At 40.3% G+C, this 16614-nt stretch overlaps 1 protein-coding gene across 6 annotated transcripts; it reads left to right on the forward strand.

Moving 5' to 3' along the window:
- The first annotated feature begins 640 nt into the window (after positions 1-640).
- Positions 641-15900, forward strand: LOC110515053 (rho-related GTP-binding protein RhoH-like). 6 transcript variants are annotated; one of them, XR_005034286.1, is made up of 6 exons: positions 643-1253; positions 5265-5379; positions 6680-7199; positions 13993-14142; positions 14796-15254; positions 15297-15900. XR_005034286.1 is itself a non-coding variant. In XM_036934270.1 (5 exons), exons 3-5 carry the CDS (start codon positions 7041-7043, stop codon positions 15066-15068), a joined length of 582 nt encoding a protein of 193 aa, XP_036790165.1. In that variant the 5' UTR covers positions 641-1253; positions 5265-5379; positions 6981-7040; the 3' UTR covers positions 15069-15900. The 6 variants fall into 6 exon arrangements, 4 of the variants coding, with proteins under 4 accessions (XP_036790165.1, XP_036790163.1, XP_036790162.1 ...); XR_005034285.1 differs by having other exon boundaries at positions 15339-15900; XM_036934270.1 differs by having other exon boundaries at positions 641-1253; positions 6981-7199; positions 14796-15900.
- Positions 15901-16614: the final 714 nt, after the last annotated feature.

Genomic DNA, 16614 nt, shown 5'->3' on the forward strand with positions numbered 1-16614 from the left:
CCACGTTTCATATATAAACACGTTAACTCCAAGCTACTGCGTAAAGTCTGTCGTTATGAGGCCACACGCCACGTTTTAGATGTAAACACATTAACTCCAAGCTACTGCGTACAGTCTGTCGTTATGAGGCCACACGCCACGTTTTAGATGTAAACACATTAACTCACAGCTACTGCGTAAAGTCTGTCGTTATGAGGCCACACGCCACGTTTCAGATGTAAACACATTAACTCCAAGCTACTGCGTAAAGTCTGTCGTTATGAGGCCACACGCCACGTTTTATATATAAACGCATTAACCCCAAGCTACTGCGTAAAGTCTGTCGTTATGAGGCCACACGCCACGTTTTATATATAAACGCATTAACCCCAAGCTACTGCGTAAAGTCTGTCGTTATGAGGCCACACGCCACGTTTTAGATGTAAACACATTAACCCCAAGCTACTGCGTAAAGTCTGTCGTTATGAGGCCACACGCCACGTTTTATATATAAACACGTTAACTCACAGCTACTGCGTAAAGTCTGTCGTTATGAGGCCACACGCCACGTTTTATATATAAACACGTTAACTCACAGCTACTGCGTAAAGTCTGTCGTTATGAGGCCACACGCCACGTTTTATATATAAACGCATTAACCCCAAGCTACTGCGTAAAGTCTGTCGTTATGAGGCCACACGCCACGTTTTAGATGTAAACACATTAACCCCAAGCTACTGCGTAAAGTCTGTCGTTATGAGGCCACACGCCACGTTTTATATATAAACACGTTAACTCACAGCTACTGCGTAAAGTTGTCTATCTAAGCGATCAAAAACAACAGCTGCTTCGTGAGTTATAGAGACGCTGAAATACTAAGAACAGAAACGAAACGGTATCAACACACCTCCTCCTCCACGCTCAACAAACGGATGCTGTTAGTGAGATGAGAGAGAGAGACAGACAGCGCATCTCATTTCCCTCTCCGTTTTTTGTACAGATAGTAAGTAGTAAGCTGTGTAAGTGACGCATATAAACGTGTATAAGTAGTTCTGTGCATATAGAATAATAATAGGCTATTTACTTTCGCTTTAAGCAGTATTTATAAAAGTAGCCTAATGTATATACCGTAAAAAAAAAAAAGTTACTTTTCTACCGAGGCACCAAACCGTCTCCGAGTCCCCCCCCCCCCAAAAAAATGCTTTGAGCTGAAGCGCGACATCCGCCCGTTGCCATCATGAAGACAGGCTGCGGTGTCGACGTCTGACAACACGGTGAGCTATCTTTTTGTTCTATTCTTCTGTCTACGACAAGTAACAAAAGTTGTTTTGTTTTGTTTTCATGTCTTTTTGTTTTAATCCAGCCAGAATACCTCATTTAATATGAGCCTACTAAATACATTATTAATGTATTGGAGAGTCACAGAATCATTTGGCGTTTCATATTCATTGTTTAAACCAATAGTCCTACACACAAAAAAAATGTTATTATCCAATTTTAACTATTTGTATCTCAATAAAATGATAAACGACACACATTAATCCCTTACATTTGGTTTCACATAAATAGGCTCTATTTGAATGGCTAAAATTGAGTTTAGTGGGCCTCTCTGCACTATGCTTCTAGACCGTCGTGACTGTGGGGGGTAAAGTAGATGAAAACAAAATGTCAGTTATCATGGCAGGGTAAAGAACGGAGCTTTTCAACTCTTCCTGGGGGTAGATGATGAAGGAACGGAGCTTTTCAATTCTTCCTGGGGGTAGATGATGAAGGAACGGAGCTTTTCAATTCTTCATGGGGGTAGATGATGAAGGAACGGAGCTTTTCAACTCTTCATGGGGGTAGATGGTGAAGGAACAGAGCTTTTCAACTCTTCCTGGGGGTAGATGGTGAAGGAACAGAGCTTTTCAACTCTTCCTGGGGGTAGATGGTGAAGAAACTGAGCTTTTCAACTCTTCCTGGGGGTAGATGATGAAGGAACAGAGCTTTTCAACTCTTCCTGGGGGTAGATGATGAAGGAACGGAGCTTTTCAACTCTTCCTGGGGGTAGATGGTGAAGAAACAGAGCTTTTCAACTCTTCCTGGGGGTAGATGGTGAAGGAACAGAGCTTTTCAACTCTTCCTGGGGGTAGATGGTGAAGAAACAGAGCTTTTCAACTCTTCCTGGGGGTAGATGGTGAAGGAACGGAGCTGTTCAACTCTTCCTGGGGGTAGATGGTGAAGGAACGGAGCTGTTCAACTCTTCCTCTGGGTAGATGATGAAGGAACAGAGCTGTTCAACTCTTCCTGGGGGTAGATGGTGAAGAAACAGAGCTTTTCAATTCTTCCTGGGGGTAGATGATGAAGGAACAGAGCTTTTAAACTCTTCCTGGGGGTAGATGATGTTTGAATAACACTTAACTCTCTAATCTAGTGTTTCTATAAAGTCATGGTGAATGGTGTCCATCTTTTAAACAAAACAAGGGCATTTCTCGATGTCAGTAACAATACCGGTATATCCTTTACACGCCCTAATAGAGGATCAGTTGGGTTCAAGACAAAACACACCTTCAGTCTGTTGTGGTCTGCATTTGGCTCCTGGGGGACTGCCATTGCTGTGTAGGGAGAGTAGTTAGGAGTCAGTAGCCTAGTTAGGAGTCTAGTCAGTCAGTAGTCTAGTTAGTCAGTAGGTCTAGTTAGTAGTCAGTAGGTCTAGTTAGTAGTCAGTAGTCTGGCTAGTAGTCAGTAGTCTAGTCAATGATCTAGTTAGTAGTCTAGTTAGTAGTCAGTAATCTAGTCAGTAGTCTAGTTAGTAGTCAATCTAGTCAGTAGTCTAGTTAGTAGTCAATAGGCTAGTCAATGATCTAGTCAGTAGTCTAGTTAATAGTCAATAGTCTAGTCAATAATCTAGTCAGTAGTCTAGTCTAGTTAGTAGTCAGTAGTCTAGTTTGTAGTCAGTAGTCTAGTTAGTAGTCAGTAGTCTAGTCTAGTTCGTAGTCAGTAGTCTAGTTAGTAGTCTAGTTAGTCATTATACAACGGGTGGGTCTAATCCTAGATGCTGATTAGTTAAACCCGCATTCCAGCCGTTGTCTATTCCACAAAGTACCACCAGCTAAATCTAAGAAGTCAAAATGCCTATTTACTCCGTTCCATCTGACTGCGCAATCCACTGTCTCATCAGCCCAGCCAGGCAATTTATAAAAAGCATCTAGACATTATATGACATTTCTTTTAGAGTAACGTTTAGTTTTCAACAGCGGTGATTTGTATAAACCGTTGCCGTCTGTCTCTCCGACATTTGCAACATTGTTTCAATATTCAAATTCCCCCTCCAGCTGTCGCATAGTAATGAACGAGTCGGGATGAGACGGGCGGGCAGCGTTTCACAGCCAGTCGAAATCATGAATCATTTAAAAAAAAAAAATGGATATATACACAGAACTGTCAATAAAGACAGGTAAAACGAAGTGATTGTGTTCGATGTGATGTTTCGCTACTGTAGCTCCTCTGAACGACCGTGTCCTGACGAGCAGGCACATGTGGAAAGATTAAATAGTATGAATAAATTAATCTGTCCTCCCTCCCTCTTCTCTGGCGTTATCACTGTAGGAGTTAATAACCAAATCTATGGGTCGGTGCTGTCCTCCCTCCCTCTTCTCTGGCGTTATCACTGTAGGAGTTAATAACCAAATCTATGGGTCGGTGCTGTCCTCCCTCCCTCTTCTCTGGCGTTATCACTGTAGGAGTTAATAACCAAATCTATGGGTTGGTGCTGTCCTCCCTCCCTCTTCTCTGGCGTTATCACTGTAGGAGTTAATAACCAAATCTATGGGTCGGTGCTGTCCTCCCTCCCTCTTCTCTGGCGTTATCACTGTAGGAGTTAATAACCAAATCTATGGGTCGGTGCTGTCCTCCCTCCCTCTTCTCTTGCGTTATCACTGTAGGAGTTAATAACCACATCTATGGGTCGGCTCTGTCCTCCCTCCCTCTTCTCTGGCGTTATCACTGTAGGAGTGTAGTTAATAACCAAATCTATGGGTCGGCTCTGTCCTCCCTCCCTCTTCTCTGGCGTTATCACTGTAGGAGTTAATAACCACATCTATGGGTCGGCTCTGTCCTCCCTCCCTCTTGTCTGGCGTTATCACTGTAGGAGTGTAGTTAATAACCAAATCTATGGGTCGGCTCTGTCCTCCCTCCCTCTTCTCTGGCGTTATCACTGTAGGAGTTAATAACCAAATCTATGGGTCGGCGCTGTCCTCCCTCCCTCTTCTCTGGCGTTATCACTGTAGGAGTTAATAACCAAATCTATGGGTCGGTGCTGTCCTCCCTCCCTCTTCTCTGGCGTTATCACTGTAGGAGTTTATAACCACATCTATGGGTCGGCTCTGTCCTCCCTCCCTCTTCTCTGGCGTTATCACTGTAGGAGTTAATAACCAAATCTATGGGTCGGCTCTGTCCTCCCTCCCTCTTCTCTGGCGTTATCACTGTAGGAGTTAATAACCACATCTATGGGTCGGCTCTGTCCTCCCTCCCTCTTCTCTGGCGTTATCACTGTAGGAGTTAATAACCACATCTATGGGTCGGCTCTGTCCTCCCTCCCTCTTCTCTGGCGTTATCACTGTAGGAGTTAATAACCAAATCTATGGGTCGGCTCTGTCCTCCCTCCTTCTTCTCTGGCGTTATCACTGTAGGAGTTAATAACCAAATCTATGGGTCGGCTCTGTCCTCCCTCCCTCTTCTCTGGCGTTATCACTGTAGGAGTTAATAACCACATCTATGGGTCGGCTCTGTCCTCCCTCCCTCTTCTCTGGCGTTATCACTGTAGGAGTTAATAACCACATCTATGGGTCGGCTCTGTCCTCCCTCCCTCTTCTCTGGCGTTATCACTGTAGGAGTTAATAACCACATCTATGGGTCGGCTCTGTCCTCCCTCCCTCTTCTCTGGCGTTATCACTGTAGGAGTTAATAACCAAATCTATGGGTCTGCTCTGTCCTCCCTCCCTCATACATGACTGGGTCACTACGGAGAGGAGAAGGTACATGCTCAGATTTCGGGCAGCTTTTCTCTGTAAATTTAAATGTCAATCAATCACTTATTTTATTTTAAATAGCCCTTCTTTTACATCAGCAGCTCGTCACAGTGTATTACATATGTGCAGCCTAATAAAAAAAAAGCTGAATCTGATGTGTTTTAGTGCTGGGCTGGAACGAATACCTGCACAATTAGTAGCTCTACTTTATTAGAGCAACCCCCCCCCCCCCTCTCACGGAGTCAACGGTGTCCTCATCAGATAATGTTCTCACAGCTCTCTACCGTATGCCGGGCCTTGATTGGATGGAATAATCACCTGTGACGTCAGGTGACCTCGATTGATCGCAGGAGGCGGAGCCTGGTGTCAACTCCGTGGAGAACACAGAGAGGTAAGTGAAGAGGAACTGAGATAGATGGGGGGGGCTGTGTTTAGACAGAGAGAGAGAGTTGGAGAGAGAGAGAGAGTGTGTATGTGTGTAGAGAGAGAGTGTATGTGTGTAGAGAGAGAGTGTGTGTGTGTAGAGAGAGAGAGAGTGTGTGTATGTGTGTAGAGAGAGAGTGTGTGTGTAGAGAGAGAGAGAGTTTGGGTATGTGTGTAGAGAGAGAGTGTGTGTGTGTAGAGAGAGAGTGTGTGTGTGTAGAGAGAGAGAGAGTGTGTGTGTGTAGAGTGAGAGAGTGTGTGTGTGTAGAGAGAGAGAGAGTGTGTGTGTGTGTAGCGCGAGAGAGAGAGAGAGTTAGAGAGAGAGTGTGTGTGTAGAGAGAGTGTGTGTATAGAGAGAGTGTGTGTAGAGAGAGGGAGAGTGTGTGTGTAGAGAGAGAGAGAGTGTGTGTGTGTGTAGAGAGAGTGAGAGGTGTGTGTGTGTAGAGAGAGTGTGTGTGTGTGTGTGTGTGTAGAGTGAGAGGTGTGTGTGTGTAGAGTGAGAGGTGTGTGTGTGTAGAGAGAGTGTGTGTGTGTGTGTGTGTAGAGAGAGAGAGGTGTGTGTGTAGAGAGTGTGTGTGTGTAGAGAGAGAGAGTGTGTGTGTAGAGACAGAGAGAGAGAGTGTGTGTGTAGAGAGAGAGAGAGAGAGAGAGTGTGTGTGTAGAGTGAGAGGAGTGTGTGTGTAGAGTGAGAGGTGTGTGTGTGTAGAGAGAGAGAGAGAGAGTGTGTGTGTGTGTAGAGAGGTGTGTGTGTGTAGAGAGAGTGTGTGTGTGTGTGTGTGTGTGTAGAGTGAGAGGTGTGTGTGTGTAGAGAGAGTGTGTGTGTGTGTGTGTGTAGAGTGAGAGGTGTGTGTGTAGAGTGAGAGGTGTGTGTGTGTAGAGAGAGAGAGAGTGTGTGTAGAGAGAGTGAGAGGTGTGTGTGTGTAGAGAGAGTGTGTGTAGAGAGAGAGTGAGAGGTGTGTGTGTAGAGAGAGGTGTGTGTGTGTAGAGAGAGAGTGTGTAGAGAGAGAGACAGAGTGAAAACCATATGAAGACAGTCAGAGCCCTTCAGCTTCTCTACTGGAGCAGTAGAGCCAGTAAACTCTGTGGTGAGAGAGAGAGACACATGCAGTTAGCATCATGACTCTACACACCAGGTGACCACAACCCCCTGATCTCAACCCTCCTCTACTTCAGGACTACAACGTCTCCCTAAAGAACTACAACCCCCACAGAGAGTATCACAGAGTAGGTGACCACAACCCGCTGATCCTAACCCTCCTCTACTTCAGGACTACAACGTCTCCCTAAGGAACTACAACCCCCACAGAGAGTATCACAGAGTAGGTGACCACAACCCGCTGATCCTAACCCTCCTCTACTTCAGGACTACAACGTCTCCCTAAAGAACTACAACCCCCACAGAGAGTATCACAGAGTAGGTGACCACAACCCGCTGATCCTAACCCTCCTCTACTTCAGGACTACAACATCTCCCTAAAGAACTACAACCCCCACAGAGTATCACAGAGAAGGTGACCACCATCACTATGGACGTCACAACCCCCTGATCTCAACCCTCCTCCGCTTCAGGACTACAACTCAACGTCTCCCTAAAGGACTACAACCCCCAGGGTTCCGAGCGGAGCAGCCATGAGCGCGGAGACCCAGGTGAAGTGTGTGCTGGTGGGGGACAGTGCTGTCGGGAAGACGGCCCTCCTGGTTCGCTTCACCTCAGAGACCTTCCCTGAGTGCTACAAACCAACTGTGTACGAGAACACTGGAGTGGAGGTCTTCATGGACGGGGCCCCGGTAGGAATAAAACATTACCTACTACAATAATACCCTTTACCTACTACAATAATACCCTTTACCTACTACAATAATACCCTTTACCTACTACAATAATACCCTTTACATCATTACCTACTACAATAATACCCTTTACCTACTACAATAAAACCCTTTATCTACTACAATAATACCCTTTAACTACTACAATAATACCCTTTAACTACTACAATAATACCCTTTACATCATTACCTACTACAATAATACCCTTTACATCATTACCTACTACAATAATACCCTTTACCTACTACAATAAAACCCTTTACCTACTACAATAATACCCTTTACCTACTACAATAATACCCTTTACATCATTACCTACTACAATAATACCCTTTACCTACTACAATAATACCCTTTAACTACTACAATAATACCCTTTAACTACTACAATAATACCCTTTACATCATTACCTACTACAATAATACCCTTTACCTACTACAATAAAACCCTTTACCTACTACAATAATACCCTTTACCTACTACAATAATACCCTTTACATCATTACCTACTACAATAATACCCTTTACCTACTACAATAATACCCTTTACCTACTACAATAATACCCTTTAACTACTACAATAATACCCTTTACCTACTACAATAATACCCTTTACCTACTACAATAATACCCTTTACCTACTACAATAATACCCTTTACCTACTACAATAATACCCTTTACCTACTACAATAATACCCTTTACCTACTACAATAATACCCTTTACCTACTACAATAATACCCATTACCTACTACAATAATACCCTTTACCTACTACAATAATACCCTTTACCTCATTACCTACTACAATAATACCCTTTACCTACTACAATAATACCCTTTACCTACTACAATAATACCCTTTACCTACTACAATAATACCCTTTACCTACTACAATAATACCCTTTACCTACTACAATAATACCCTTTACATCATTACCTACTACAATAATACCCATTACCTACTACAATAATACCCTTTACCTACTACAATAATACCCTTTACCTACTACAATAATACCCTTTACCTACTACAATAATACCCTTTACCTACCACAATAATACCCTTTACCTACTACAATAATACCCTTTACCTACTACAATAATACCCTTTACCTACTACAATAATACCCTTTACCTACTACAATAATACCCTTTACCTACTACAATAATACCCTTTACCTACTACAATAATACCCTTTACCTACTACAATAATACCCTTTACCTACTACAATAATACCCTTTACCTACTACAATAATACCCTTTACCTACTACAATAATACCCTTTACCTACTACAATAATACCCTTTACCTACTACAATAATACCCTTTAACTACTACAATAATACCCATTACCTACTACAATAATACCCTTTACCTACTACAATAATACCCTTTACCTACTACAATAATACCCTTTACCTACTACAATAATACCTTTACCTACTACAATAATACCCGTTACCTACTACAATAATACCCGTTACCTACTACAATAATACCATTTACCTACTACAATAATACCCTTTACCTACTACAATAATACCCTTTACCTACTACAATAATACCCTTTACATCATTACCTACTACAATAATACCCTTTACCTACTACAATAATACCCTTTACCTACTACAATAATACCCTTTACCTACTACAATAATACCCTTTACCTACTACAATAATACCCTTTACCTACTACAATAATACCCTTTAACTACTACAATAATACCCTTTAACTACTACAATAATACCCTTTACCTACTACAATAATACCCTTTACCTACTACAATAATACCATTTACCTACTACAATAATACCCGTTACCTACTACAATAATACCCTTTAACTACTACAATAATACCCTTTACCTACTACAATAATACCCTTTACCTACTACAATAAAACCCTTTACCTACTACAATAATACCCTTTACCTACTACAATAATACCCTTTACCTACTACAATAATACCCTTTACCTACTACAATAATACCCTTTACCTACTACAATAATACCCTTTACCTACTACAATAATACCCTTTACCTACTACAATAATACCCTTTACCTACTACAATAATACCCTTTAACTACTACAATAATACCCTTTACCTACTACAATAATACCCTTTACCTACTACAATAATACCCTTTACCTACTACAATAATACCCTTTACCTACTACAATAATACCCTTTACCTACTACAATAATACCCTTTACCTACTACAATAATACCCTTTACCTACTACAATAATACCCTTTACCTACTACAATAATACCCTTTACCTACTACAATAATACCCTTTACATCATTAACTACTACAATAATACCCTTTACCTACTACAATAATACCCTTTACCTACTACAATAATACCCTTTACCTACTACAATAATACCCTTTACCTACTACAATAAAACCCTTTAACTACTACAATAATACCCTTTACCTACTACAATAATACCCTTTACCTACTACAATAAAACCCTTTACCTACTACAATAATACCCTTTACCTACTACAATAATACCCTTTACCTACTACAATAATACCCTTTAACTACTACAATAATACCCTTTACCTACTACAATAATACCCTTTACCTACTACAATAATACCCTTTACCTACTACAATAATACCCTTTACCTACTACAATAATACCCTTTACCTACTACAATAAAACCCTTTACCTACTACAATAATACCCTTTACCTACTACAATAATACCCTTTATCTACTACAATAATACCCTTTACCTACTACAATAATACCCTTTACCTACTACAATAATACCCTTTACCTACTACAATAATACCCTTTACCTACTACAATAATACCCTTTACCTACTACAATAATACCCTTTACCTACTACAATAATACCCTTTACCTACTACAATAATACCCTTTACCTACTACAATAATATCCTTTACCTACTACAATAATACCCTTTACCTACTACAATAATACCCTTTACCTACTACAATAATACCCTTTACCTACTACAATAATACCCTTTACCTACTACAATAATACCCTTTACCTACTACAATAATACCCTTTACCTACTACAATAATACCCTTTACCTACTACAATACTACCCTTTACCTACTACAATAATACCCTTTACCTACTACAATAATACCCTTTACCTACTACAATAATACCCTTTACATCATTACCTACTACAATAATACCCTTTACCTTCTACAATAATACCCTTTACCTACTACAATAATACCCTTTACCTACTACAATAATACCCTTTACCTACTACAATAATACCCTTTACCTACTACAATAATACCCTTTACCTACTACAATAATACCCTTTACCTACTACAATAATACCCTTTACCTACTACAATAATACCCTTTACCTACTACAATAATACCCGTTACCTACTACAATAATACCCTTTACCTACTACAATAATACCCTTTACCTACTACAATAATACCCTTTAGCTACTACAATAATACCCTTTACCTACTACAATAATACCCTTTACCTACTACAATAATACCCTTTACCTACTACAATAATACCCTTTACCTACTACAATAATACCCTTTACCTACTACAATAACACCCTTTACCTACTACAATAATACCCTTTACCTCATTACCTACTACAATAATACCCTTTACCTACTACAATAATACCCTTTACCTACTACAATAATACCCTTTACCTACTACAATAATACCCTTTACCTACTACAATAATACCCTTTACCTACTACAATAATACCCTTTACCTACTACAATAATACCCTTTACCTACTACAATAATACACTACAAATCATTTAACTACTACAATAATACACTACAACTCATTTAACTACTACAATAATACACTACAACTCATTTAACTACTACAATAATACACTACAACTCATTAACCTACTACAATAATACCCTTTACCTACTACAATAATACCCTTTACCTACTACAATAATACACTACAACTCATTTAACTACTACAATAATACACTACAAATCATTTAACTACTACAATAATACACTACAACTCATTTAACTACTACAATAATACCCTTTACCTCATTTAACTACTACAATAATACCCTTTACCTCATTTAACTACTACAATAATACACTACAACTCATTTAACTACTACAATAATACACTACAAATCATTTACCTACTACAATAATACACTACAACTCATTTAACTACTACAATAATACACTACAACTCATTTAACTACTACAATAATACACTACAAATCATTTAACTACTACAATAATACACTACAAATCATTTACCTACTACAATAATACCCTACAACTCATTTAACTACTACAATAATACCCTTTACCTACTACAATAATACCCTTTACCTACTACAATAATACCCTTTACCTACTACAATAATACCCTTTACCTACTACAATAATACCCTTTACCTACTACAATAATACCCTTTACCTACTACAATAATACCCTTTACCTACTACAATAATACCCTTTACCTACTACAATAATACCCGTTACCTACTACAATAATACCCTTTACCTACTACAATAATACCCTTTACCTACTACAATAATACCCTTTAGCTACTACAATAATACCCTTTACCTACTACAATAATACCCTTTACCTACTACAATAATACCCTTTACCTACTACAATAATACCCTTTACCTACTACAATAATACCCTTTACCTACTACAATAACACCCTTTACCTACTACAATAATACCCTTTACCTCATTACCTACTACAATAATACCCTTTACCTACTACAATAATACCCTTTACCTACTACAATAATACCCTTTACCTACTACAATAATACCCTTTACCTACTACAATAATACCCTTTACCTACTACAATAATACCCTTTACCTACTACAATAATACCCTTTACCTACTACAATAATACACTACAAATCATTTAACTACTACAATAATACACTACAACTCATTTAACTACTACAATAATACACTACAACTCATTTAACTACTACAATAATACACTACAACTCATTAACCTACTACAATAATACCCTTTACCTACTACAATAATACCCTTTACCTACTACAATAATACACTACAACTCATTTAACTACTACAATAATACACTACAAATCATTTAACTACTACAATAATACACTACAACTCATTTAACTACTACAATAATACCCTTTACCTCATTTAACTACTACAATAATACCCTTTACCTCATTTAACTACTACAATAATACACTACAACTCATTTAACTACTACAATAATACACTACAAATCATTTACCTACTACAATAATACACTACAACTCATTTAACTACTACAATAATACACTACAACTCATTTAACTACTACAATAATACACTACAAATCATTTAACTACTACAATAATACACTACAAATCATTTACCTACTACAATAATACCCTACAACTCATTTAACTACTACAATAATACCCTTTACATCAGGGCTGTTCAACTGGCGGCCCGCGGACCAGATCCGGCCTGTTTCTTCATTTAGACTGGTCCTTATGAGCGTTAGCGAACGATCTGCCAGACAATCCCCAGTTCAGCGCCAAGCAACATGGTGATTGTCTGACGTGTTGGTTGTTAGCGGTTTCTAGATCTTATTTAGTAGGCACGTTGATGATCTATTTTCTACATATGAGTCTTGGTTTCCAGAGTTTTATGGTTTTTAAAATACAACACATGGGACTCGATAGAGACGGGGACAAATCGACCTCATGGCTGAGGGAAAGGAATTCAGAGGATTTTTTGGTATTCATTTTTAGTTTTATATATATATCATTTGTATTTATTGTAAATAATAATTTTATTATTATTTAGGAATTGGTTCTTAAAAATATATATATATATTAACCTTTTTATTTAACTAGGCAAGTCATTTAAGAACAAATTCTTATTTACAATGTCGGCCTACCGAGGAACAGTGGGTTAACTGGTCTAGGAACAGTGGGTTAACTGGTCTAGGAACAGTAGGGTTAACTGGTCTAGGAACAGTAGGGTTAACTGGTCTAGGAACAGTAGGGTTAACTGGTCTAGGAACAGTAGGGTTAACTGGTCTAGGAACAGTAGGGTTAACTGGTCTAGGAACAGTAGGGTTAACTGGTCTAGGAACAGTAGGGTTAACTGGTCTAGGAACAGTAGGGTTAACTGGTCTAGGAACAGTAGGGTTAACTGGTCTAGGAACAGTAGGGTTAACTGCCTTGTTCAGGGGGCAGAATGACAATTTTTTTTACCTTGTCAGCTCGGGGTTTCGATACAGCAACATAATGGGTTACTGGCCCAGCGATCTAACCACTCGGCTACCCTGTCGCTAGGCTACCCTGTTGCTAGGCTACTTGCTTCAGACTGGAATTTACATATTACATCATTGAAGTCTCACCATACATTAACATGGTAGTGTCAACATCACAACACACTGGAGAGGTCGGAGGGTCACCTGATCAGGAAATGACCCCCCCTGACACATCCTTCACGACCTTTAACCCCCTCTGATGGTAATGAGGCTGTTTATCCCTGTTGGTGTCTTTGTTTTGTATTTTTAATGCTTTATTTAAAGAGCTTTATTTTAAAAAATCTCAACGTCACAAAGAATAAAACATTTTAAAACATTACAAATATGATTTCGAAGAAGACAGAACAACAAAAAAAAAAATTGAATAATTAAAACGTTTTTTTTTTTTAAAGTCACATTTATAACATATTTGTTTTACTCTCCAGATCAACCTGGGTTTGTGGGACACGGCAGGAAATGACACGTTCAGACAGATCCGTCCGATGTCCTATCAGCAGGCGGATGTGGTCCTGATCTGCTACTCCGTGGCCAACGCCGCCTCCCTCGCCAGCGTCAAGCACAAGTGGCTGGTAGAGGTACGGGACGACCTTTTCCTACTCTCTGAGTAGATCCTTCTGGAAGTGTTCTGTGTGTGTGTTTTTATTGGATAGAGAGAGGTGAAAGGTCGGAGAGAGAGTGAGCGGTGGGACGGATTCCAACCTGACGCTACGTAGGACAAGCTCTCCAGAGGCAGCAGCTCAGACCGCTAAACCAAACAACCTTTTTCTATTCTTACAGACACGTCTGAAATAATCATTTGAGTCAATTCAGGAAGTAGACACGAGATCAGTAGTTGGATGCTTCGGTAAACTAAAGATCTGTTTCCATTTTTTTATTTTCTCTCTCTCTCTGTCTCTCTCTCTGTCTCTCTCTCTGTCTCTCTCTCTGTCACTCTCTCTCTCTGTATCTCTCTCTCTCTCTCTCTCTCTCTCTCTCTCTCTCTCTGTCTCTGTCTCTCTCTGTCTCTCTCTCTCTCTCTCTCTCTCTCTCTCTGTCTCTCTCTCTCTCTCTCTCTCTCTCTCATTGAGAAGCAGTGAGAAGGAATTGGAATTAGGATTTTAGTTCACTTCCTGAGTTGAAATGGAATTGAGCCCAACTCTGGCTTCATATATCCCGTATCAAAACACATGTTTAAAACTATTTGACTATAACAAAATGGTATTTTAAAAACATTTTAATGTCATTGTAGGTGCGTGACAACCTTCCCCGTGTCCCGGTGCTGGTGGTGGCCACCCAGACGGACCAGCGTGACTCCGGGCCTCACAGCGCCTCCTGCTCCTCCGCCGCCGAGGGCAAACGCCTCGCTCAGGACATACGGGCCAAGGGATACCTGGAGTGCTCGTCGCTAAGCAACCGCGGCGTGCAGCAAGTGTTCGAGTGTGCGGTGAGGACAGCGGTGAACCAGGCCAGGAAACGGACGCGTCCGCGGATGTTTGATATCAACAGCTGCGTGGTGTTTTGACCTCTGAACCTTTTGGGGGGGGCTAGGTTGGGGTGGTGCTGGGTGGATACTGAAGCCTCTAACTACTGCTCTGGGATCAGGTCTCGGGGCCAGTGGCGACTGCAGACTTGGACTCATCACCAGGGACTTGAGACTGGCGGGTTAATGACTCGACTACATCACTGTGTCTGACTTGAACTGTTCGAGGTCCTGTCTGACCCCATGACCTGTGGTTTTGGGGGAACTGAGGTCCTGTCTGACCCCATGACCTGTGGTTTTGGGGGAACTGAGGTCCTGTCTGACCCCAGGACCTGTGGTTTTGGGGGAACTCTTGTTTAACTGTTGTTGTTTTTTTTTTGTGAAAACTATGTAAAACTACAAAATAACAAACAAAACGGGATCATTCCTGGAGGAGCAGAGAGAGAGAGAGACAAGAGTGATTAGTGAAGCAGTATAAATACCCTGAAGCCCAGGTGGCTCCAATCACTAACGACCCTCCGCCTGCAGGAGGAACCGCCCCTGCACTACAGAGGAGGGGCCGTGACATTATCCCTGACAAGTTTGTTTTTTTGTTTTTTAATTCTTATTTCAGTTCACAATAAAATAAAACAATACAAGTCGATAACAACTATTTCCGTTCTCCGTCTATAGATGTTAAAAGTTTTCCTTTTGTAAAGGTTTTCTAGCTCAGGTTTGTCCGTTTCCTTTGTTAAATTAGTGTTGCCCAAAAGTGTGCCTGAACATAATTCATAAATAAATTAATGTTGCCCAACAGTGTGCCTGAACATAATTCATAAATAAATACATGTTGCCCAACAGTATGCCTGAACATAATTCATAAATAAATGACCTTCCACCTATAAATTCTACTAAGAAATCAGCATATTTAAAGAGATCTTGGAGTAGGAAAACCAATGTGTTTTTTTTTACAAAGTACTGGTTAGCCATGTACTGTCACATGAATATCTCACACACACACAGACAGGATGAGGGAGGATGACAGTGTTGTGTTGTGGTGAAGGTTGAGATCAGAGATGATGACCGCAGCAGCTGTAGTTGACAGCCAGTAACAGTCTGGAGCTCATTAACCCTGACAGTAACAGTCTGGAGCTCATTAACCCTGACAGTAACAGTCTGGAGCTCATTAACCCTGACAGTAACAGTCTGGAGCTCATTAACCCTGACAGTAACAGTCTGGAGCTCATTAACCCTGACAGTAACAGTCTGGAGCTCATTAACCTTGACAGTAACAGTCTGGAGCTCATTAACCTTGACAGTAACAGTCTGGAGCTCATTAACCTTGACAGTAACAGTCTGGAGCTCATTAACCCTGACAGTAACAGTCTCTGTTACATTAACCCTGACAGTAACAGTCTCTGTTACATTAACCCTGACAGTAACAGTCTCTGTTACATTAACCCTGACAGTAACAGTCTCTGTTACATTAACCCTGACAGTAACAGTCTCTGTTACATTAACCCTGACAGTAGCAGTCTCTGTTACATTAACCCTGACAGTAACAGTCTCTGTTACATTAACCCTGACAGTAACAGTCTGGAGCTCATTA

Source organism: Oncorhynchus mykiss, chromosome 10, assembly GCF_013265735.2.
Source record: "Oncorhynchus mykiss isolate Arlee chromosome 10, USDA_OmykA_1.1, whole genome shotgun sequence".
Classification (NCBI taxonomy): Eukaryota; Metazoa; Chordata; class Actinopteri; order Salmoniformes; family Salmonidae; genus Oncorhynchus; species Oncorhynchus mykiss.

What these genes read in the sequence shown, in the direction of transcription:
- LOC110515053 (XM_036934270.1), top strand. Translation starts at nt 7,041, where the DNA reads ATGAGCGCGGAGACCCAGGTGAAGTGTGTGCTGGTGGGGGACAGTGCT. An exon ending in TCTTCATGGACGGGGCCCCG is followed by an intron (nt 7,200 to 13,992) that starts GTAGGAATAAAA and finishes TTTACTCTCCAG; the next exon opens with ATCAACCTGGGTTTGTGGGA. An exon ending in AGCACAAGTGGCTGGTAGAG is followed by an intron (nt 14,143 to 14,795) that starts GTACGGGACGAC and finishes ATGTCATTGTAG; the next exon opens with GTGCGTGACAACCTTCCCCG.